At 32.1% G+C, this 25,938-nt stretch overlaps 2 protein-coding genes across 2 annotated transcripts; both read left to right on the forward strand.

Annotated features, from left to right (window-relative positions):
- Positions 1-54: 54 nt before the first annotated feature.
- LOC107889428 (UDP-N-acetylglucosamine--dolichyl-phosphate N-acetylglucosaminephosphotransferase) lies at positions 55-5,736 on the forward strand. Its single transcript, XM_016813841.2, has 11 exons — positions 55-565; positions 1,093-1,180; positions 2,164-2,255; positions 2,369-2,487; positions 3,664-3,779; positions 3,851-3,978; positions 4,066-4,152; positions 4,746-4,806; positions 4,900-4,940; positions 5,028-5,148; positions 5,357-5,736. The coding sequence occupies exons 1-11, from the start codon at positions 222-224 to the stop codon at positions 5,414-5,416; spliced, it is 1,257 nt and encodes a 418-aa protein (XP_016669330.1). The 5' UTR covers positions 55-221; the 3' UTR covers positions 5,417-5,736.
- A 1,050-nt stretch (positions 5,737-6,786) lies between these two features.
- LOC107889427 (probable inactive purple acid phosphatase 16) lies at positions 6,787-10,964 on the forward strand. Its single transcript, XM_016813840.2, has 5 exons — positions 6,787-7,349; positions 8,274-8,498; positions 8,637-8,910; positions 9,279-9,447; positions 10,517-10,964. The coding sequence occupies exons 1-5, from the start codon at positions 6,941-6,943 to the stop codon at positions 10,724-10,726; spliced, it is 1,287 nt and encodes a 428-aa protein (XP_016669329.1). The 5' UTR covers positions 6,787-6,940; the 3' UTR covers positions 10,727-10,964.
- Positions 10,965-25,938: the final 14,974 nt, after the last annotated feature.

A 25,938-nucleotide genomic window follows, 5' to 3' on the forward strand; every position in this document is an offset into this window, starting at 1 on the left:
GAAAATACTTGACAACCTAAGCATGAAATTGGGTTTAGTGGCAATATCTGGTTGGTTCAATGGCGCCGAAAATGCCCAGTCCAAGTCTTCTCATCAAAATAACATAAAATAAAATCCCCTCAAAACGACTCCATTTAATTTCCCTAACTTTCCATGTACTAGATCCAGTGAAAATTTTAAACAAACTAAAACAAAATTTGCAGAGAAACACAGCAGCAGCCATGGCAGCTCGCAAGAGAGCTTCAGCGGCAGATACAAAGCCAAGCCCTCCTCCTCAAACCCAGGAAACAACCACCCAAATTGACCCCCCTATCGCTCCACCTAAGAAATCCTTAATCTTCAAATTCTGTCTTTTCTTTTCAATCCCATACTTTTACCTTCTTTACCAACACTACACGATCGAGCAAGAACTTAGGAGATCCATCCTTATCAATGCTTCCCTTTGTGTTACCGGCTTCTTCCTTACACAGAGAATGATCCCTGTTGCTTCTAGATATGTTTTGAAACGCGGTTTATTTGGATTTGATATTAACAAGAAGGGTACCCCTCAAGGCACTGTTGAAGTGTATGTCCAAATTCCTATCTCTTTTTTTTTTCTTATAGGAAAATGAAACTTTGGGTTTTAATTGCTTTTAAATTTTGCTGATTGAGGAATGTTTTAATTTGCAATTTCGATTGGTTTAGCTATATTGCGTTTGGATTTTGTTCAAGATCATAAGCTGAGTATACTGGCTAGATCTTTGTTTTTATTATTTTTATTATATATGTATATATATATAACTTACTTGTTTAATAAATGTCTCTGTTTTATCATTTTATTATCAACTCAATGACTTGTTGAATTGCCTTTAATTTAGACCCTCAACGTCGGTTTACTGTTCTTTTTAGAACCTTTGTTTGATACTATTAAATTCTTTTTTTCTCCCCTAATTCTGTTGGCAGTGCTTGCAAATGCTGATATTATTTACCATCATGCTTTCGAATCATATGCTCAAGCTTGTTTTTTCTTTTTCCATTCATGAAATTTATAAGAAAAATGAAGGGAAAAAAAGGCAACACTCTAATTAGTAAAGGCTGCTTCGGATTCTGCAGGCCCGAATCATTGGGAATTGTTGTAGGCATTGTTTTCTTGGTATTGGCTATTCTATTCCAGTATTTTAACTTCACAGCTGATTCAAATGTAAGTGTGATATTTCCATGAAGTTTCTTTCTGCTTTTTTCACTTTTTTTTTAATTTTTAATTTTGCAATCTGCAGTTGTATTTTACAATATCAATGAAATAGTTTATGACATAATTCAAACGCTAGCAATGGGTTTTACCATTTTTAAGGGAAGAGAGTTGACAGTTTAACGTATAATTATTGGTGCATTCTATGGAAGTGAAAAGTGGGGTGTAAAGGGTAGCGACAGAAGGAAAAATAAGTAAAAGATTGAAAATGGGAACTTTATTAGAATGTGTAATTAAGGCAAAGTGGTGTAGGCTTATAGCAAACATAAAATAGACTAAAACTCTAAACTCGTACGTTATTCCTTATGACCAACTGAACTAGTTCATAGTAATATTTGTTCTTTTTCTTGTATTTTTATTGGATTCTGTCATATTCCTTCCTTAAACCAAACATATATTCAGGAAAACCATGCTATTGAGTTTTTATAGACTGCTTCTGGTAGGTTTTGAATCAAGGATAAGGATATTGGTATATTATTGTTATTTGTTATTCAAGTAGAGTTAGATGTAAAAATATTACGTAGTTGAAGTCATTCTAGAATATGGTTTCACTTCTTCAAATCTTTCTTCTGTTGTTAAGTTCTGTAATTGAGTAGACCAGAGAGAAACTGTTATGTACCTGACCTCAAGTGGTTTGGCTTAAGGCCTAGTTAACTTGAGAAAAATGCTGGGAATGTTGAACTTTGAGATAACTCCACTTTATTCTAAGAAATTTTTATTCCTTATTCCTCTTCTTCTTCTTTTTTTTTTTTTTTTTGTACTTGTCACATTTAGCACTGTTAGTATTCCAACTTTAAGGTAATAAAAATTTTGTTTCTTGTATCATAATTTTAGTGCGAGTTCTCAATGCATTAAGTCTGATGTTTAGCTTATTCATGCAGAGTTTAACGTTTTTATGCAATTTAAGAGCAATCTGTTGCCTATTGTTTATTCAGTGGCTCGTTGAGTATAATGCAGCCTTAGCATCCATCTGCTTCATGATTTTACTTGGATTTGTAGATGATGTCCTGGATGTCCCTTGGAGAGTGTGAGTATATCCTTAGCCTTCTGGTTTTCAGCCTGTTAATTATTTAGAAGGACGTCTATGGCTTCTGAACTAATGCTTAACAAGATCCTCACTTTCTTTTTTGTGAAGAGCAGGAAACTACTACTGCCGTCAATTGCTGCACTTCCATTGTTGATGGCCTATGCTGGACATACAACTATCATCATTCCAAAGCCTCTTATTTCATATGTTGGGCAAGAGGTGTTGGATCTAGGTATGGAACAGTACCAAGTTAATATGGCAGTAAGAATAAGAGCTTTTTGAAATGTTGATGGTGTTTGTTCTGTTGGTCTCATTTTCTTGTGGTAGGATGCCCCATTCTCTTTTCTTTTCCTTTAGGGTCATCAACCTAACTCTAATAAAAGCTATAATCTCAATGTGCTGGCTACTGGGCATGTGGGTTCATCTTTAGTTCAAATCATTTAGGGTTTTTACCTTTTCAAATGATTTCAATTGACGTTCCAAGTTGTTGATTGTGGCCAGATGGAGGGGCCTTTTGGTTAATTCCCTACCAGGTGACCCTTCTGTTCATAGATTAAGCTGAAGACATTGTGTATCTTTTTAGGTCTTCCTCGATGCACTTTTCAGCACTTAATTTTTAAAGTAAAAGTACGGCTGGACAATGATTAAGTTCTAAAACTTCATTCTTTGTTGTCTTCAAGGGGGAAAAAAATTGCCGTGGCACAACGATATTAAGAATGGTAATTGGTTAGTTGAATACTTACCCTAGGATAATATATTATGGAAGAAACTTGGTCTGGACCTATGGTTTAATTATGAACTTAGTATCATTGAGCCATGCCAAGCAATCAATCAGCATGATTTGTTTTCAATGATGAACTGCATCATAGAAAGGAGTCTGTACATACTTGCTAACATGCAAATATATTTACTTTTGTCCTTGTATTTTCAGACAAATATTCGTCTTTGAACCAATGACACTCCAAATTTTTACCATGTTAAAATTGTGTCTATATGCTCAATACACGTTGGAGGGTACGTGAAGATATAAAGGAATGTATTAAGATATGCCTTGGATATAGTTGGAGTTAACATTAATCTTTTTGTATGAAAAAACAGAGGGCCAAAGTGTTGGAGTCAACATTAATCTTTCTATGCGTGAAAAAACAGTGGCCCAAATATAACTATAATTTTTTATGCAGATTTTAGAGTTCAATTTGGGCATAAAAGTTGCTTTATCTTGTGTTATCTTCATTTTCTCTCCCATTTTAAGATACCTTTTCAGGATTAATCCATTTTGAACTTCTAGAGCTTTTTTCGTTCTTTTTTCTTTAAAGAAGGAAATCTCAATTTGTTTCTGTACATAGAGCATCAAGTCAGTGGGCTGTTTATCCTTGCAAGGAACTAACAGTTAGTTTTGTTGTGGCAGGATGGGTGTACAAATTGTATATGGGGCTTTTGGCAGTATTCTGCACAAATTCTATTAACATTCATGCTGGTTTGAATGGCCTTGAAGTTGGGCAAACAGTTGTGATTGCATCAGCTGTAAGCATAAACAGTAATGATATTGTAAATCTGGCATTGTAGTGCTCTAACTTCTTTTTGAAATTTTACAGATTTTGATACATAATTTAATGCAAATTGGAGCATCTTCAGATCCTGAGTATAAACAAGCTCATGCTTTCTCTATTTATCTTGTGCAACCCTTACTAGCCACTTCCTTGGCCTTACTTTCCTACAACTGGTAATAATCCTGGCATTTTGCTGCCGGCTGTTTGCAACTTCTTCTTAGCTAATAGTCTTGCTAATGGCTTTTTACTCTTGTTTGTAGGTATCCTTCTTCAGTTTTTGTTGGGGATACATACACATATTTTGCTGGAATGACCATGGCTGTAGTTGGAATTCTGGGACACTATAGGTGTGTGTTCCTTGCCATAGGTTTCATTTGCCTGGTCTTTGTTTACATACATGTACGCATGAATTTATGTATTGTGTAGGCATGTCCTTTCACCCAAATGTCATGATAGTAAACTCAGTACTTTCCGAGTTCTGACTAAACATTCGGGAATTAACACGTCTTATTTTTAAGATTAAAAAAGAAAATAGTGATGCAGTAACCTGGCAAGTCAAATTGAAGACCATGATTTAAGAAATGTACTTTATTGTCTATTAATGGCATGTTGGGTCCTAGAATATCTATCCCCGACAAAACAAAACAAAATTGATGATTTTACCGTTTTTCTTTTTCTTTTTCATTTGATGTTGATTTTTGGCACCTAATTACTGGGTAATACAATACATATTAATTGATTAGAAGCAGGTACCGCTGAGTTATAAGCTTCATGCTGCCATCTGCTATTTTGCTGTACTTGGTGGTTTATTGTTTATTTTCTTTTCATGGCGACTAAAATATTTTGACTTATCATCAGCAAGCTTTAAAGTAGAGGGGCTATGCTTATAAATATTGATTAAATTTCTTTGTTCTTTCTGCTTTAAAATCTCTTGTTCCAGTGAAACACTCTTGATTTTCTTTCTTCCTCAAGTGTTGAACTTTCTCTTGTCACTTCCTCAGGTTTGATCTACTGCTCTCTCTCTCTTACTATATATAACTTGACTAAATAATGTGCAAAACATCTAATTTGCATTTTCATAAATTCTTTGTTAGCTTTCTGGCTATGTTAAATGTCCCCGACATCGTCTTCCGAGGTAACTCTTGATACCAGTATCAGACTTGGACTGCAAGCATCAAACTTTTCTCATCTCTTTTATCATTAATGGCTCTTGTATCTCTAGATTCAATCCTGAAACTGGATTACTTACTGGAACACGTGATGGTACACTCATAAACTTTTACTTGAGAATGGTTGGGCCGAAATCAGAAAAGATGCTTTGTATCCACCTCCTCCTTGTTCAGGTGAGTTTTTCATGTTTGCGTTCGTTCATTTTTATGTCATCTAATCCTAACAAGGAGTTAGCTAGGTTCTGGATGCTCTGAAGATAAACCAATTTAAGCAAACATATAGCTTGTGATAAATAGTTGTAGTTAGAGTGTGTAAAGTTGAATGATGTGTGAGTACCATGTTTGTTGACCAATGTCTTATGTGGTTTCCCATTTTTATTAGGCCCTAGGATGTTGCTTCTGTTTCATGCTGAGATACTTGCTGGCTGGTTGGTACAAATAAGGTGGCAACTTTAAAGAAATGCAAAATACTTTTGCTATACGGGTTTGTGGTGTAAAACAGGAGAAATGATTTTTTCAGCTGAGAGAAATGAACCTACTATCTTGACATACCATTTTCATTTTGACAATTTATATATTTGGTGGAAGACAAAGTTTGAGAATATTAGATATGGGGAAACCAAAGCCACAAATACTGTATTTTTGTTTGCGTTAGGAGGTCCGTGTTTAAAACTGTACATTGATTCACATAAATTTTAACTACTTTGTTATACATTGGGGAATTCAGAATAGGATAGAGGGCTGCAATTTGCAATTTTTTTAGTGCCCATTGTGTGTTTTATTGACGTCTTGTTAAAAAATTTCACTTTGTGTATCAATTATTATTTCGACAATTACAGAACTTTAAAAAAAAAATTATTAACGGTACAATAGTTGGTTACTTGGTTCAACAATTTTTTATATATATGAGTTTTGCCTAAACAGCAATCCAAATCAAGTTTTAGATGAGATATAAGTTTAATCCACTGATCAAATTAGATATTTTCAAACAAATTAAAAAAAAAACAATAATGAACATTTTCTCCAATTCAAGATGATTGGATTTTTTAAAAAAAAACTTGCTTGACTATTTTTAAAGTCGTGCTCCTAAGGCCCATTAGGGACTAGATTGTAATACATTAGTAGCCACTCACCCGGGTCTTAAAAAAGATCTAGGTTTTTAATCTGCAACTTAGATAGGTCTCACTTGAAGATTAAGGGTAAGGTGAATCATGAGAGGATAGTGAGGCGGGTTTGCCAAGAAGAGCTCGTAGACACAGCTTGCAAAAGGGATCCGCGAGCATAGGTTGCAAATCGAGCTAGGTCATGGCCTCAGTTTGTACACACTCAAGGAGTGCGCAGAAAAGACCGTGTGCCACTTAGGCCATCCAGACACATGTCTAACAGGTACGAAGCCTGTTTAGGATATCAGTCTCAGGAATAGAAAGGACTGCGTGTGTCCAGCTGGCTTGGAGTTCGCAGAGAATCAAGACAAAGTAGTAGGGTCCCGGTATGAGCTGGAATAGTACTTTAACCATATGTATAAATACCCCGACATTTCTATCAATAAAACATGAAAAAATATTACTCAACACTTTACATTTTAGTTAAATGTTGTAAATATGTGCATTAAAAGATTCAAAATTTTTCTATTAAAAGATTATGGCAAAAGATCTGTTAACTTTTTAAGATTTAATAAAATTTGTAAAATATTTTTATGTGGATAAGAAATAAATATGTTAAGTTGATAAATTCTAATAAAATTTTAAAGTAAGTTTATAAGATTAGTATGATATTATTTAAGACAGTGAAGATAAATTTGGAGCGTGGGTTAAAAGTTTGTATTTAATACTTAGATGTGAATGGGTATCAAAATGGAAAAGAAATGTGGAGTACGAAGATTAATATAGAAACAAGAAAATTGGAATACCACATTGAGAAAAGTGCCTTTAGGACTGACTTTCACAAGGTAAGGTAATGGTGTTATATGCCATTTGATAATTACGATTTACAAATCAACGGGAATATCCCATCCCAATATTCTGTACGCACAAGGCCAATTGCTTTGCGCCATCTCCAAAGCTCCTCTCCCACTATTAACCTCTTCAAACAATTTAACTCTCTATCGCCCATTCAAATGCCTACCTCCTCCTATTTCACCATTTTATCCAACTCTTGTCTGGCATTGCTCTTCCAAGCTTTCTTCATCTCCATCGCCGCATCTTCTGATCACCACACGCCTGAGAACCATATCCGAACACGGGCGGATGCACCCTTTAAAGTTGCGTTATTTGCCGACTTGCACTTCGGGGAGAACGCCTGGACGGATTGGGGCCCCAAACAGGATGTCAATTCTATCAAGGTTATGTCTAGTGTGCTGGACACTGAAACTCCAGGTGATTTTTATCTCTCTCTCTCTTTTTATTTATTTATTTTCAAGTACATGTAAAACACCAAAATTATAATGGTTACATAAAAGAGAATACATAAGTGAGTAAATGAAATATAATTTAATTAAGTTTTAAAAATTAAGAAATAAATAGAATAGAAAGATGGTGTTTTAATCTCATTTGGTGTTTTCTATTGATAAGCAGTACAATCTTCATCAAATGATTTTCAACATCATTTCAGCATATTTAGGGTTTTTTTTTCTTAATCATTTTATATACATACACCAAAGCAAGTCATGTGACAACAATTCATAAGGAAACATATCTTACAAGGTTTTTTCTTTTTTTGGGATTCAATAATTGTGGTATTACACTAAAAAGGAATACATCAGAAAATGTAACTCTTATTATTATTATTTTTAAGAAGCAGAATAATGTTATTTTTATTTTAGCAAATTTTCAATAATTAAAATATGAAATGTATTTAGTTCTTATTTTCTTATAATAGAAGCATGAAAAATAAAATTAAAAATGTTTCCCTCAAATAGGGGTTAAAGATTTGATATTTAAAATTGTTTAAAAAAAATACTTTTTGTGTTTTATGTACGTGAACCAAGTTGAATTCATCAATTAAAGAATTTTCCAACTTTTTCCAGCATCCCACCTAAAACTAGTTAGTAATATGTCAACTAAATATTTTACTGTTTTCTGCTATCCACAGCTAAGGGGCAAACAAATTTGTGATTGTCAATTGACATCTGATCACAATTATCTGATATTATACCTGGTTAAAATAGGGCACTGAAAATGCCTGGAAATTTTTTTGAAACAATATCCTCTTTAAATGAAACTAAATACTTAATCCTACTACTAAACCCTGCTTCCTTGTTTATGTATTTATTCATTATTAAGAAACAACATACTTGACAGATTTTGTAGTATATCTTGGAGATGTTGTTACGGCAAATAACATCCCAATTTCAAACGCAAGCTTATATTGGGATCAGGCACTCTCTCCAACAAGATCCAGGGGCACTCCATGGGCTAGTGTGTTTGGAAACCATGATGATGCACCCTTTGAGTGGCCAATGGAGTGGTTTGCAGCCTCTGGAATTCCTCAGCTTGTTTGTCCTGTGCCGAATTCATCATATTCAGGTAAGCAGCTGGATGATCAAAATGAATTCCCATTAATATTCTATACAATGAAACCTACCAAGTAAGAGATAATGAAACTTAGGTGCTTTCAGGAAACAATTACTATTTGTTTGCTGAAATCAAGAGTTTCTTTATCAGGTGAAGAATGTAGTTTTAGGGGAACATCACGATTGGAGCTGATGAAAAATGAGATGGATAATAATGTCTTATCTCTTTCTAAAAGCGGACCTCAAGATCTATGGCCAGGTATATCCAACTACGTACTCCAAGTCTTGTCGAAGGAGAAACCACATACGCCTTTAGTGTATCTCTACTTTCTAGATTCTGGTGGAGGTACCTATCCAGAAGTTCTATCAACAGCTCAAGCTGACTGGTTCAAGCGCATATCTGAAGAAATCAATCCAGATTCAGGGTACAAAAACGGGTGTCTTCTCTCTTTGATTATTTGAATAGTTTTTGTTGGTGTCTTATTGGATAGGATTCTTGAAAAAATACTTGAAATTCTTACTGATTTTTACGTGTTACATTAGGTTAGATAACAAGGGAGGGAAATGAAGTGGAATGGATGGATAATTTAACATATTGGTCTCATGACATTTGGCCTTAGAGGAAAAGAAGACATCAATTTTACCAATTTGATTAAATTGTGAATGAGTTTATTTCGAGTTTTGATATCTTCTGAATAAAAGAAGGATGCTCAATTCAATCAAACGAAGAGCGTGTCTCAAAAATCTGATTTTCTCTATGTTTTCTTACAATAAAAGAAATGTTATTGTACAGGGTCCCAGAACTAATCTTTTGGCATATACCAAGTAAAGCTTATAAGAAGGTGGCTCCTAAGTTCAGAATACACAAGCCTTGTGTGGGTTCCATTAACAAGGAAAAGGTTGCTGCTCAAGAAGCTGAAATGGGTATCATGAAGATTCTTGTTAAAAGGCCATCCGTCAAGGTGATTTCATGGATAAATATGCTTTCCTTTTTAGAGTCCTATAAATATTGTCTCTTGAACTATTCTCTGGGGTTGGGAGCGACAAATTTCTAAGGTCTAGACTTAAGATTTTCAAGTTGGAAGTTGCAATTTCTAAGTTTGTTGTCTTTTGGAACACAAGCAACATATATACCTATGTTACTTATATGCATGCAAAATATAGTTAGGTCAAGACAAAAACACGCCAACTGATGGCAACTGCTAATATTTGGGTCTCATAAGGGTGGGCAAAAATAGTAATTTCTCAAGATGTTCATTGGAGTCTTTATATATATACATGTGTGTGTGTTAAAGTTCGTCTTTTCCTGCTCTCCCCTCATTCCTAGAACCTGCGTCATGTATTCTAAGTGGAAATCTGTAAGGAACTTTCTCCAGAACACGATATAGTTTCTGGCATATGCATTAATTATCAAATATGCTCAAAATAATTTATGGCTAAGCTCAGACTTTACCGGTGGGCCTTTCCATTGCTTGTATAGCAGGGCAGGAAATCCTTACTCTTGAGATTTAATATTACTCCTAATATTTCTTTTCCATTTCGATTCATGAACTAATGGATTGCTAATAATACATAGAAAAGGAATGAATGTTCTTACCATCTCATTTGGGATCAGGTCCTTGGGCATCTAGAGAAGATTCAAATCTATCTGAAGCTCAACTGGTCAATGTATACATCGAGCTCCTATAAGACATCTTAAATTGTTTCTTTGTTCTAGCTTGTGTTAGAAGAAATCACAATATCTAGACTTACTAAAGCCATTGCTAAAGGAGTATGCCATGAACCAATTACTGCAGCAGAATTAGATTAATCTGGAAATTTAGGAATGTCAACTTTGCATGTTTATTTGAAAAGGTGAACTGAAGAGAGCCCAATGCAATGAAACTTGGAGGAATAGTTTGAGTAAGATACTTGGTAATTTTGCTATATGGACCCGAACTGTATGTAGTAATATTCATCACCAAATCAGAAAATGATTCAATTAGGTTGAATGGTTATTAACTTGTTAGTTTTGTGAATGCATGGTGGCAGGCAGTGTTTGTTGGGCATAACCATGGATTGGACTGGTGTTGCCCATACGGGCAGCTTTGGCTTTGCTTTGCTAGACATACCGGTTACGGTGGATATGGAAATTGGGCTAGAGGATCTAGAATCCTTGAAATCAACGAGAGACCCTTCTCTATAAGCTCTTGGATTAGGATGGAAGATGGTTCAGTTCATAGTGAAGTGATCCTGAGTTAATTCTCAACAAATTATTAGTCTCCGAGGTATTGTGTCCTGTTTATGCTATATTTATCTGCCTAATCATTTTATTGCAACTAGTTTCTTCTTCTGCAGATGGTAAAAAGCCAATGTAGGGACTTTTTAAGTTACAAATTTGTGCAATTTATAAGGAAGTAGAAATGTGAAAGTCATAATATGAACACTTATGGATGATTCTTTTCTTTTTTGAACACAATTAAAAATGTTTTGTTTTCTATCTTTCGGAAATGGCATCTCAAAACATTTATTTATGTTGAAATATTTTCAAAATATATACAGTGTTCCAATAGTTGTAAATGAAAGTTATAAGTAACTAAAAGTTGTCACTTTGTTTTTAATAAAAAGCTGTCACATTTATACTGATGAATTATGTCTCTTAAATTCAAAAGTTATCTCACTTAATTATTAACAAATAGTCATAATTATTCAAGTAGATATCTATTGAATAATTATGTTTATTGCTAAAAATATGACTATTCATTTGGTCGTTATGTCCCTATGAAATGAATAATTATGTTTATCGCTAAAAATATGACTATTCATTTGGTCGTTATGTCCCTATGAAAAGACATGAGACTTCTTATAAATATGAGAGAAATTTCATTTGTATGACACCTAAAAATATAGGAATATTTTTTTTCTATTTCTCCCACCATTTTTATATTCATAGATTGTTTTATAAAGAATTTCTGAAATTCATATCTTTGCTATGCTCTGCTCAGTGTTTAATGGACTGTTTCCGTCAATACAAAATGTAGATAGTCATTGGGCTTCATTGTATCTTCAAGGTTCATTTGTTAATAACTCTTTTGCACACCATAATATAGACGGGGGCGAATAGAACTTTAAAAAAAATGGCATTGATACACGTCTTGAAATCTTGATTAATTTCTCATAAGTTTATTTTATCCCCACACACCAAAAATGTATATCTGTGTGTACTATTTTCATGAATATAATACTTTTCTATTGTAGATAATCTCTAGTCATTTTTACTGAATCAGATTCATTATATGTTATATTACCTTATGTTGAAACCTATTCGAAAATCGACTTTTTATTTAAAAAAAAAAAGCGAAAATGGAGTCTCCACCAATCTTTTTTAATTAGTTGTGATTGGATCACCTCAACTTGGTCATTTTAATAAAATGTTAGATTTACCACTTTTGATGATTTTCAGTCTACAAAATCTAGGAAATGGGTAAGGGAGTCAGTTACGTATGAGGAAGGATTAGTGCCCTCATAATACCCAAAATTAGTACCTAATTGATTACTTAATGTCTTAGTGTCGAGAGTTGAGAACTCAAAGAAAATTTAAAATACGATTCCCTTCCTGCATGACTTGATTAAAATATCGCTCACTAAGTTAAATTTTGTGGAGAAGGCCTTATCTCAAGTTAATCGAGAAGGAAATATCATGCCCCATAAGTTAGGGCACGATGTCTCGAATCTCCAGAAATAAGAATAATCTCCATTTGATTATTACCTAAATCCTATGTGCTTTCATTTTAAAAAAGATATTCGATTACTTCGGTTCAAGGAGAAAGTCATACTCCGTAAGTTAGGAGCACGACCCATCGGATTCCCCAAATAAAGAATATTGCCTCGGTCTTAAATCATTTCTTATGCGTTTGTGTAGAAAAACAGCTGAACGTATGTAACAATATTTACAATACACGATGATGACAAAATTAAATAACAACATAAATAATAAAATGAAATTACAATAATATGACGAATACAATAATAATAAATAATAAGTAATAAATTATTCAATTAATAATACTTTATAATAACGATAATAATGGTGAAATAATATAAAAATGTATGTTAATAATATAACTATGTTCATAAAATATTGATTTTTGAGTGAATTTTAACAAAAATAATATTAATTAACAATGGTTATCACTTAATAGTATTAATAGTATCAATAATTAAAAAATAAAGGACCACAATAAAATAATCAGGAAATTAAAGGGCAAAAAAATTAAAAATAGCAAGTACAGGGACTCAATTAAATGAACAAGGGACTAAATTGAAATTGTGATAAAACCTTAAGTATAAATAAATAAAAATAGTAAATAAAAGGGTTAAATAAAAAAACAAAATGTAGGGACCAAAAGGGTGAATAATCACATACCCAGTACACGCCATTCCCAAAGGGTCGATATTTTAAGGTTTGAATTGAATATGTAACAAAATTTAAAGTCTAAATCATAAAAAAAATAAAAATAAAAATAAAGGATTGAATTAAAATAAAATGGACAAGTACAAGGCTTTAAAGGGAAATTATCCCAAACCCGTGTCGTTTCCTTAGTTCAACAGTGGGTCACAAGACTGACTTGCAAGGAAATTAAAATTATAAGATGAAATAAAATAAAAGATGCAGGACAAAATAAAAAAGAAGCAAAAAAGTGGAAGGTCCAAAACAACATATATCCTTTCCCTTTAAAAAACACTCGGATCTTGAGAGGTGTCGGGTCGGATATTTAGGTTGAGTTTGAAACGACGTCATTTTGGGCATCTGATGCCAGTCCCAAAATGGCACCATTTTGAAGGGCTATATAAGATAAAAAATCTAAAAAGAAAATGTAACAATCCAATTTCGATGAAATTGGAAAAGTGGTTTCGAGACCACAAATCCGAGCCGAAAATAAAATTTATTTTTATTTTATTATATGGTCCATATTATGATAGACATGTCATGTGAAAATTTTGATAAGAAAATTTTATCGATTAAGTGTTTAATTACGAGAAGGACTAAATTGCATAAAATGAAAAAGTTAAATTCTAGTAGCTAGAAGGATCAAATAGCTATGGAATTCAAAACTAGATGTCCTTATATGGTAATTATACCATTAATAAAAAGTTAGTAGATATTTTTGGATGATTCATCCATGGAAAATTAGAAAAAGGCTAAGGACTAAATTAGAAATAAAAATTATTAAAAGATGATAAATTATTAAATATTTTTATCATCTTCTTCCCCAAAATATTACATTGAAACCTGGGAGAGAGAGAAGAAACTTTCATGGCCAAATTGGGTAAGTTTCCTTTGCCCGTTTTTAGTAATTTTGATATTTTTAAAACCGGGATAGCTTAATCTATCTATTTGGGGGATCAATTTGAAAAGTTATCAAAGTATAAAAATTGGTTCATGGATGAATATGATGAAAAATAGAAATTTATGGTAGAAAATGAAAGATTGTTGATAGATAAACAACTTTTACAAAGTGATTTTTGATGAAAACATGATTTAGGGACTAAAATGTAAAGTTCTGAAATTTGATGAAAAATTCTGAATTTTTATGAATACATGTGCTGTAATTTTTGTAATGGAATTTTGGTTAGGCTTGGAATAGGGTGTAAATTGCACAAGTTTCATTTTACGAGTCTAGGGATGAAATTAGAATTTATAGAAAAGTTAGGGGTAAATTGGTAATTTTGCCTAGGACGTAAATTGAATCCACCTAAATATGATGATAAATAGATGTTAAATTTACTCGTATAGATCCGGATAGACCAAATCGGAGCTAGAACAAGGAAAGGAGGAAAATGTCGGATTAGTAGATTTATGTACACGAACATTTGTCGAGGTAAGTTCGTGTAACTAAATTGTGTATTTTATATGCTTGAATTAGATGTTGTGTTTGTGAATTGTATAAATATCATATATGTATATGACATTGAAAATATACCTAACAAAGCTCGATTAACGATAATGCCCGATAGAGGATAAACGATAAAAATGTTACTTTTATGCTTGGAACGAATGGGGAATGTAATCATTTAAATTATATGAATGTTATAAATGTATGAAATAATTACATGCTGGGAAATGCTTGAAAATGTTAAATCTTGTTTGAAAAAATGAATATCGATGGATATGTGATTTCTCGAAATGAATGAAGTTCTGCACTTGTTGCTGACGGGATTTAGCTTAGACGAGTAATCCTATTGACCTCATTTATGAAAGGATTTAGCCCGGACGGGTAATCCTGATATAATTCCTCTCGAGCATATGTTATGGATTGGATTTAGCCCGGACGGGTAATCCAGATCAAGCTCCTTAGAGCATATGTCATAAAAAGGATTTAGTCTGGACTAGTAATCCTGTTGTATACATGTGTTGCTCGAGAGTGTACTCTCTGAAATAGTACCTTATGGGTACCATTGAATATGAATTGATGGATCCTAATTTGTACACCTCGAGTGTACTACCTGTGTAACCATCGATATTTCAGATAAATTCAACGGGTAAAAATCTTGATATGAAAATATATGGATAAGAAATGAGTTATTATACGTATACGTTTGAAATACAAGCAAATGATGATACATGACAAATGATATATGAAAACATGAGATGATATTTGTACATGGAATTTATTTGATGAATATATGTTCATTCTTGATTCTAGACTTGTACACCTTGAGTGTACTAATCGTGACCTTGATATTCCTAGTAATATGAGTAAAGTTTTGATATGAAATGATCTGAACTCGAAATGAACTATTATGAAATTATACTTGAAATAATGAGATGAATTATGCATGTTGAATGAATACATGTTGTGGAAAGCATCTGTGCTTGGAAACTTGATTGTTATTGAGCCCATATATGTTTTGATGTTATTATGGAATATATGACTAACAAGGGCAATGAGAATGTGTGTAGGGCTTAGGTCAAATTGATTGATTATGCCTTACATAGTTACCTTAAAATAGAATGAATGGTAAGTTAAGTACCATGTTATACGAACTTACTAAGCATTTTATGTTTTCTTAGTTTTATTTCCCCATTTTAGAGTAAATCGGAAGCTCGATGGAGATTACTCACACTATCCATCAGCCCATGTCGGTATAATATGGTAAAGCAATTATGGTTACAATGACATGTATATGTTATATTTTCCATATTGGCATGTAAATGTAAATGATGCTTGTAATCTAGCCATTGGAATGACTAGTAATGGTTTGTCTTAATATAATTGTAATGTCAAACTATGGTAGCTACATATATGTTAAGTAGTTGATCAAAATCATGTTTAACATATGGTTTGAACTAAGATAAGATTGTAAACATGTATGCATGCAATGATATGCCATGTTGAATGATGGAATTTGCCTAATTTGAATGCCTAAAATGGTTGGAATGTGTTGGTATGTTTTGGTGCAGGAAAATGGTAAATTTGGGTGACAAATGAAGATAAGAAATTGCTTTATTTTGTCCACACAGGCAGACACACGGACATGTGTCTAGACCGTGTATGACACACGACCAGGTGCATGGGTGTGTAGTTAGGCCGTGTGTCCCCTGCACCTTAATTTTGAGAAACAGAATGTTCGAAACTAAGCACACAAGTGAGACACAGGCGTGTGTCTCTGTAACAGCCCATTTTTAGCCAAATCGGAATAGTGGTTTTGAAACCAAAAATCCGAGGTTAAAATATTTATTTTATTATTTTTTTAATTTTTACAGCAGGATTGGGTGATTCTGTGAAAATTTTGTTAAGAAATTTTATCGTTTAAATGCTTAATTTGATAAAAAGAACTAAATCGCGTAAAGTGTAAAAGTGAAGTTCTATTAGATAAAAGTATCTAATAGCTGTAGAACCTGAAAGTAAAGGTCCTTATGTTGTAATTAGACCATTAATAGCATGAGTGGACATATATGGGCATATATTAAGGTGTTTTAAATGGTTTTATAATAATGTTAAAATGGTAATTTATAAAATAAAGGTTAATTAATGAAACAAAAATTTCATTCATCTTTCTTAACCGTGTATAGAAAAGAAAAAAAGCAATTTTAGGGCTTGAAACATTCGGCTACTTCAAGGTTCAATTGTAAGTCCGTTTTTGTCCCCTTTTTGATGATTTCTATGTTTTTGTGATTGTTGCATCTAGTACTAACTAACCCAGGGACTATTTTGCAAAATTGTTAAAGATTTTGAAATTTTCCATTAATGAAAATATTTATGTTTTGATGTTTGATGATAGATTATGAATGTTGGTTGTGAATTAAACAAGTTTTGTTAAGTGATTTTTGACAAAATACAAAATAGGGATTAAATTGAGAAATGTGTTAATTATGTGGTAGAAATGTGAAATAAATGAAAAATATGAACTGCTAGGGGTATAATGGTAATTCGGCTAGCATGGGTCAGTATTGAATTTAATGAATTTGTGATTTTGTGTAATAATGACTAAATTGTAAGAATGTGAAAGTTTAGGGGCTAATGGTAAAATAGCTTAAATGCATAGAAAGGAATAAATAAGCTGATTTTGATTACTTATAGATCAAGAAAAGGGGAATTCAGACTTAGATCGGGGAAAAAGCAAAGTAATTGAATAGTCGGCCCGTTTCGTCATTTTGTACACAAGGTAAGTTCGAATAATTGAACTTAAATGTGTATTTATTTAATTGATGGATAGAATTGAGATTTTATTTATTTTATTAATTAATTTGAATATCTTAAGTTAACTGTACGATTTAAATAAGATGAGTCGTAGAATAAGACCATAACTGGGCTATGGCAATCAGAAAATAAGACCATAACCGGGTTATGGCATGTGAATGTAAGACCATGGCAGGGCCATGACAATGTATGTGTAAGACCATAGTTGAACTATGGCATCGGAAAAACGATGTAGTTGTACCGTAAGCTTTTATAAGCTTAGAGTGATTTGATAAGTGAATTGATGAGAAATAGATACGTATTGGTACAGGTATGTACAGAAAACTGTTCAAGTGACAAGTTAAAAGAAGTTGAGAATTTATGAGTTACTATGTGGTTAAACTTTATGTTAACTCATTTATTGATGCTTAAAATGCAATTTATGTTATCTATTTTGAAATGCTAAAAAATGATGAGATTATTTCATATTTACATACGAACTTACTAAGTTTTATAGCTTACTTTGTTTATTTTTTTATGTTTTATATTATTTCGAAGTTAGCTCAGATTTGGGGATCGTTAGAGACTTCATCTCACTATCAAACATCTACTTTGGTACTTTTGAAGTTGTGTAAATATGGTATATGGCATGTATAAGCTTGAGTGATTTTGGTATGTTTGATAGAAGTATATTTTGGCCATTTGAGTTGGCTTTTGATGATGGATTTGATGATGTTTATAAATGTGCAAATGGTTCTATTTTGAGTTTGGTAATTGACCTATATTGTGTGATTGAATTTATAATGCTTGATGATATTAAGTAATTTGATTACTAAAAGGGTTGATAATTTGGGAAGCTATGTGCTTGTGAATTGGTGCATGATAATGCATGTTTGGACTGGTTTAGTTAATTGAATTATATATGTGAATTAAGTATGTAATTAGATGGCAAATTGTGGCATATTAGTGACTTGTATTGTTGATAATGAAATGGTATGAATTGAATATTGGTTAATGATATTTGGATGCTTATTTGTGTCTTGAAATGGAACTATTTGAGCTTGTATAGGTATGTGCAAAATGGGTGGCAAAATGGCTTGGTAAATAACCTATTTTTGTCCATACAGGCAGAGATACGAGCGCGTGTCTTAGCCGTATATGACACACGGTCATGTAACATGACCGTGTGTCCCCTGGTGTTGAATTTGAAATCAAGTTAGTATGCTCTACACGGCCTCACACACGGGTGTGTGACTTGTCCGTGTGGCATAAGTCAGTATACCCTACAGGTTTGGCATGGCCTAGTACACGGCCTAACACACAGGCGTGTATTTCCATTTTTAGGGCACACGGGCTAGCCACACTAGCGTGTGTGTTGGCTGTGTGACCCAAGTTAGAGAGTTACATGGGTTGGACACGGGCTTGGATACGGCCATGTGCTCCCATTTCAAATATCCACACGGCTTGTGACGCGGGTGTGTCTGGTGGCCGTGTGAGACACACGACCTAGCCACACAGACGTGTGTCCCCTGTTTTGAGAAAAATTTTCAAAGTTTCTTGAAACTTTCTTGGGTTATTGGTTTAGTCTCGAACCACTCCCAAAGCATGTTTAGGGCCTTGTAGGCTCATGTTAGGGACAAATTGAGTGAAATGGATTGATAAATGTTTGAATTTAGAAAATGTTTATTAAATGATTGTTTAATTGTTTTATAAGTTCGGTAACGCTCTATAACCCTATTCCGGCATTGAATACTGGTGAGGGGTGTTGCAGTCTTATCCGCATGTGCTACACGACCTAGAACATAGGCGTGTCTTGGCCGCGTGAAACCTGCACCTAATTTCGAATTAAGTTAATTAACCACACAGCCTGGCACACGGGTGTATGGCACAGCCGTGTGCACAAGTCAGAGGGTCACACGGGCATGCCCCTTGGACCACACGGGCGTGTGAGCCCTACACCTTGGAAAATTTTTTAAATTTCATGAAAAATTCTCATAGTTTTTGATTAAGTCCTGACTCAGTTCCAAAGCTTGTATGGGGCCTCGATGGCCCAATTAAAGGATGTTTTGAATGATCTCGATAAATGAATAGTAATTTACATAAATTATTTGTAAAAATGTTTTGAAAGTTTTGGTAATGCTTTAAAACCCTGTTCCAGCGACGGATACGGTTTGGGGGTGTTACAGAAAATCATTGTGAATCAGTTCTTTTTTTTTTAAAAAAAATCTTTTTCCCTTTTTTTCTCTGAAGCTACCCTCCCTTTCGATCACAAGTCCGATGAGTCTCCGCCGTGGCTGCAACCTCCAGTGGTTGGAGATCACAAAAAGACCCCTTTTTGAAACCCTTTTCGTGTAGAAAACGGATCTGGGGCCAAAATCCCTAAAAAATTAGTCAAAGTTCGGTTAAAAGTAGAGAAACCTTTCAATTTCTCCCCTTTTTCGATGAGGCCCTTGATTGAAACCTTAAGGGGATTCCGAAACTTCTCAAGTCGGAGACAGGGGCACTACAACGACGTGAGTATTATAGGTAAAAAAAACCATAAATATTTTGTTTATTATTATTTATATATATATTCTTCGAAAAAAAACTAAAAGGAGCGACCTTTTCTTTTAAACTTTTTTGTTGTTTTTGTTGTATTCCATTTCATATCTGACGAAAAAAATTACAATATATTTGTTATGCTTTTATAGCCAAATCGATTACAATATTTTATTGCTTTTTTTTCTTGCTTTTCTACTTCTATTTCTATTTTTTCCTCTTGCAAGTGGGCGGTGGTGGTCAATGACGATGGGGAGCTATACCTTTGCCATTTCGATGAAACAATGGCAAGGGGCAAACCTTGGGCGATGTACCTGCTGATGTGGCAATGAGAAATGCCGAAATTTTTAGGGTTCTAAGGTTTTTTTTCTTCGTTTTAAATTTTGGGTTATTGGGTTGGTGTATTTGGGTTTTAGAGTTTTTGTATTTAGGCTTTTGTAAATGGACTTCATTATTATTTTTGGCTTTGTTGTTTTGGTTTGGGTTTGGGCCGGATAAAATTGGCCTGTTACACCTTATACTCATCATGTGGGTGACCTAAAAGAATATTATGTATCTTGTTACACAAAATAAATTTACAATAGAGTCACATTCATTTTTACATTTCCTTTAATGCAATTCTTAGTAACCAAGCTTATTCTCATATCATTTCACAGACCATCTCATATTGTGAACATATGTACACTTCCTTATTTTACTCAATGCGTAGACTTTCTTATTCCATTCTATACATACTTTACACTGCAATAGTCCATTTTATTGAATCACAAGTTCAAATTTCATAGTTCATACATAATCATATCCATTCATTCTAAAACAAATATTTAACAAAGCTTAGTCCTTACCTTCTTTGACACTTTATATTCATAAGCATTATAAACACAACCAATAAATTTTATTCATATTCAAGAACATACACTTATGCTGCTTACCAAATTTATCTATTATCAACATTGTTAACTCAATATACCATTAACTTATCAAATTACATATCTTTTCACATTAGCTCCTTTCAAGTCACATTACAAACATACATACTAAATTCATTCAATATACAATTTCAATGTCTTAGCTCATTTCTATTATCAACTTACTCATAATACTACACATGACATTCTATTTTATAATTCAAAGCAAGGTAAACATGGCTAGAATCCTTAAATTACCTATTAAGCTTACCTTTTTTGAATCACCATGTACTTATTTACTTTACCATACATAATAAAGGACTTGTAAACATATACATGATCACACTAATTCATTAACATGTATCAAGTTCATCACATAACAACATTACTTACTCATTACACTTACAATCAAATTTATAACCAAGAATTATAATAACCATTAAGAGAATGAATGATTAATAGTTTATGGAATTAAAGGAGTTAAGGTAAATTATTATGAATGAAATTGTTATGATAATATTGATAGTGAATTTGGGGAATTTATAATTCAAGTTAATGAAATTGATTATTAAAGAAAAAGATTACTATACATGTATTGAATTAGTGAAGAATTAATCATTGAGAAATATAATATGAAAATATTAATATGAATAAAGATATTCACATGTGAAATTATTGGGAATTCAGATATATTTGAATGATATTAAATGAATAGAAGAGTATTAAAAATGAGAAAGACATGTGAATTACCTATTCAATTGAGATATGGAAATATGTGTATTGCATTAGTAAACATGGTGTGAATTAGTTTAAATCTGATTGACATACCAATAAAAATTGAATAGCACGCTTAATATGATGTGTATGGGATACAAAGTATTCGAAGTACCAATTGCACTTATGTGCAATGATGTGTTGGGGGATTATATTATGTGTGTCAAAACCATTTTTTATTTTGGAAAAAAACGGGATCAAATTTTAAAACAAAGTGTGGAGTCGCCATCAATCCTTTTGTTTAAGTGTGATTGGATCACCTAATAAAATATTTTATTCCATTTAAATCAATTTTGGCCTACGTAAATTTAAAAAAACAGGTTCGGGAGCCGGTTATGTATGAGGAAGGATTAGCACCCTCACTACGGTCAAAATTGGTACCAAATTGATTAAGTACTGTCCTTATGTCTAAGATTTAAAAAGACTTTGAAATATGGTTCCATTTAAAACATTTGAGTGGCTCAACTTAGTCGTCAAAATTCTCTCGTTTCAAAGGAATACAGCATCACATCCAGCACGATAGGACACGATCCTTTATACCTTCGAAAACACGATTAATTTTTGACTTCCCAAAGCTCATATGTTGAAAATTACAAAAGGATGCCCAATTATTTAGTCCAACGAAAAATCAAAACCCAGCACGGTAGGGCACGATTCCCCGAATTTCCAAACATTGTTTACTGAACATTTTCAGATAATTCTGAGTCATTTATTATTCATATTTTGAAAATAGTCATAACGTCTCTCTATGGGGCCCTCGAAGCCCCAAACATATATTAAAAACCAACCGGAATTAAATCGGGATCATAGAAATAAAATTTGCAAATCTTAAATTTTATTTTCATCTAAGTACTTACCATTTCAATTCTCCTTATAATTAAACATGTTACCATTCAATCAATGGCTTGGCACTTGTCTAAGCATCAAGCAACATCATTGTTAGTATACTTGCACATATTTCATATAAATTCAATATTGATATACCTATTTTCTCGACATGTCACACTTGAGTTTAATAATTGTCTTTATTTACATAATTTCCTTGTATCAACATATCAAAGATAATCATATATGTACATGTCATGACACATATCATTCTCTTACCGTTTCTTCATAAGTATATATCAATCATTTCATTATATCAATATTTCATGCTCCATCATTTCCATATATTTTATGTATATTTATTCCGGTAAAGTTTATATCAAACTTAACATAAATTATGTTCCATGTACTTATTCTTATTTCGTTTATCTATCTTCATAATTATTTCATACAACTATTTTGTACATATATTTCCATATGACCAGTTCTTGTAAACAATTCACACAACCATTTCATATAACCATTCGTCATCTGATACATATTACCTGAATATCAATTATTCAATAGATGTCATAGCGTCTCCCATCCACGGTCTTATTTATCGACATGATGCCATAGTGTCTTTCAACTATGGTCTTACTCATTTTCTGTCATGTTGCCATGGTATCTTTCAACTATGGTCTTATTCATTTCCCGTCATGTTGCTATGGTATCTTTCAACCATGGTCTTACACATTTCATATCATGTTGCCATGGTATCTTTCAACCATGGTCTTGCACGTTTCATATCATGTTGCCATGGTATCTTTCAATCTTTCAACCATGGTCTTACACATTTCATATCACGTTGCCATGGTATCTTTCAACCATGGTCTTACACATTTCATTTCAAAGAGCACACTCCCGCGAACCTCATCCTTACAGCAGGATTACCAGTCCAAGCTAAATCCCCTGTAATATAAACTCATAGAGTATTGTCGGGATTACCAGTCTAGGCTAAATCCCCTGCAACGACAATTACTCTTATGAGCTTGGATCTGAATTTTTACCAGTCCGGGCTAGATCCTTTTTACCATCAACTCCTTTTCAGAGATCCATCGAATTTTCCTTTCATTCAACTGAGATTTCTTCCCCTTTTATCAAATATGTTAATGTTTCATCAATTTTCATACAATGAACATTCAAATCATATTCATATCAAAAACATACATTTCAAGCATTTAAGAATATAATTTAAGTTATACAAACTTACCTAGCAAAATTGCAGAAATATCAAGATTCAGGGGCATTTTGGTAATTTACCATTTTCCCAATTTTCACCCGATCATAAATTGACAATTTCACTCAATTTATTAATTTAGATAATAAAACAATTCATATATATTTTCCTCCTGAAGTTTTACTTTTATTCAATTTAGTCCTTAAGCCTAAAACATGCAAATTAGCCATGCTAACTGAATATTCATATATATTTTCCTCCTCCTCCTCTCTATTCCACATCCTTAATGTATTTAACACACTTGTAAGTAACATTATCTATAATTTTTATTATTTACTTTTATGAATATTCAAGCTGTCCATCTGTGTCATAGTCACTAAATTATTTATATCTGGAGATTTAGAACTCCAAATTAAGATCCGTTAATTTTCCATAAAACTAGACTCATATATATTCTTACCATAAAATTTTCAGAATTTTTGGTTTAGTAAATAAGTACAGTTTATTCTTTAAAGTTATCTCTATTCTGCTATCTGACAGTTGTGACCATTCTTCACTAAGAATTAATTATCTCCACGTACAGAATTTGAATGATGTTCTTGTTTATTTCTCTTGAAAATAGACTCATTCAAGATTTTAAACATATAAATTTAAGCCCATAATTATTTTTCTCCAATTTTTTTTATGATTTTTAAAAGTAAAAACAGGGGAGCCCGAAATCATTCTGACCTTGTCTCACAAAATTTATTATATCTTATGATTTATCGTTCTATTGCTTACATAATTTCTTCTATAAGAAACTAGACTCAATAAGCTTTAATTTGATATGTCATTAATCCTATAATTCAATTTATAAAATTTTTGGTGATTTTTCAAAGTTAGACTACTGCTGCAGTCTAAAACTGTTTTAGTGGAAAATGTTAATTTTTATTTTTCCCCAAATTTCACAGTTCATACAATTCAGTCCTTATTTCACTTCTAACTTGAAAATTCTATCAATTTAATCCCTAGTTCAATCATTTCATTCAACATGAACAATATCTAGAAATCTAATAACTTTCAATATATCAACTTAATTTCATCAAAACCTTATTCCAAAACTTCTAAAACATCAAAATTAAAAGAAAATGACTTAATTAACTTACCTATTAAACTTCCAAGCTTCACACCTTGAATTTTCCCTTTTCTTCTTTCTTTTCTCTTTCTGTCCTTCCCCTGCTCTCTGTTTCGTTTGCTTTTTCTTCATTTCTATTATTTTTTTCTTTCTTTATTTCCTTTTATATATATATACACACATGTATTTATATTTAAATAATAAATATTATTTATTTATTCATGTGTATATTATTAGTACATTTGTATCCATTTATAACCATACATTTGTCATTATTTAATATATTTATCATATAAAATCTTATAATATAATTATTTAATTAATAAATATCTTATATTACAAATGTATGTATTTTTATCCATACACTTATATATTTTATTTACTATACATTTGTCTTTATATTAATTTATTTATCATATAAATATCTTATAATATAATTATAATAAATTAATTTAATATCATTTATTACTAATAAATATATATTTTATAACTAAAATCTAAGTAAAAATCTTGGATTTTTACTTTTTATGCAGCCTCACTTATACTAAATGGCATAATTGCCATTTTGGTCCTTTTTATTTTCTTTTTAATCGATAATTAAACTTTCACACTTTATTCAATTTAATCCTTTTATCCAATTATCTTTAATTAAGCTAAATTCACTTAATTAAACTCTAATTAACCACTCAATTAACTTTTTAAATATTTTTGATAAATATTTAAGGATCTGTTTTTCAGTAACGGAGACTCGAAAATAAACTTTTCCGATAACCGTAAAATTCGGGTTATTACATTATTTATCTTTTAAAATTCCATCATTGAGTCATCATTTAATTTGGTAAAATTGCAATTTAGTCCCTCATAGTTCTTCACCTATTCAATTTGGCCCTAATCCATCCATTTTCCTTAGTTTCTAGATTATTCCACCCTTCAAATATTTACACTATTGGTTCTTCAACTTTTTCATATTTACACTTTAACCCCTCAAATTTTGAGTATTTACTCTTGTGCAACAAAACCTTTCTCACTTTTACAATTTAGTCCTTTCTTGAATTAATATATCATAATATACTTCCCAATATTGACATAACTCAAAATTTCCCTTTTTGTCACTTTATTTTCTTATTTTACTATATCACGGATAATATTTTACTGTAAAAATTTTTGGGATATTACATTGAACATTGCCTTATTTTAGAGTTTTAGAAAACATGAGTGAAATTCTAAAGAAATATTTGATTATTTTGAACATACGGGAAATCGAAACCCAGCACGATAGGGTACTATTCCCCGAATTTCCAAACATCAAACATTGCTTTCGTTTTAAAGTATTTTTAAATGAATAATTGTAAAACCAGCTCAAAACGCATTAATTTGACTTGAAATAAAATTAATTTTAAAAAGTTGGAAAC

This window comes from Gossypium hirsutum, chromosome A09, assembly GCF_007990345.1.
Source record: "Gossypium hirsutum isolate 1008001.06 chromosome A09, Gossypium_hirsutum_v2.1, whole genome shotgun sequence".
Classification (NCBI taxonomy): Eukaryota; Viridiplantae; Streptophyta; class Magnoliopsida; order Malvales; family Malvaceae; genus Gossypium; species Gossypium hirsutum.

What these genes read in the sequence shown, in the direction of transcription:
- LOC107889428 (XM_016813841.2), top strand. Translation starts at nt 222, where the DNA reads ATGGCAGCTCGCAAGAGAGCTTCAGCGGCAGATACAAAGCCAAGCCCT. An exon ending in ACTTCACAGCTGATTCAAAT is followed by an intron (nt 1,181 to 2,163) that starts GTAAGTGTGATA and finishes TTGTTTATTCAG; the next exon opens with TGGCTCGTTGAGTATAATGC. An exon ending in GGAATTCTGGGACACTATAG is followed by an intron (nt 4,153 to 4,745) that starts GTGTGTGTTCCT and finishes CTCTTGTTCCAG; the next exon opens with TGAAACACTCTTGATTTTCT.
- LOC107889427 (XM_016813840.2), top strand. Translation starts at nt 6,941, where the DNA reads ATGCCATTTGATAATTACGATTTACAAATCAACGGGAATATCCCATCC. An exon ending in GCTGGACACTGAAACTCCAG is followed by an intron (nt 7,350 to 8,273) that starts GTGATTTTTATC and finishes CATACTTGACAG; the next exon opens with ATTTTGTAGTATATCTTGGA. An exon ending in TTAAAAGGCCATCCGTCAAG is followed by an intron (nt 9,448 to 10,516) that starts GTGATTTCATGG and finishes GCATGGTGGCAG; the next exon opens with GCAGTGTTTGTTGGGCATAA.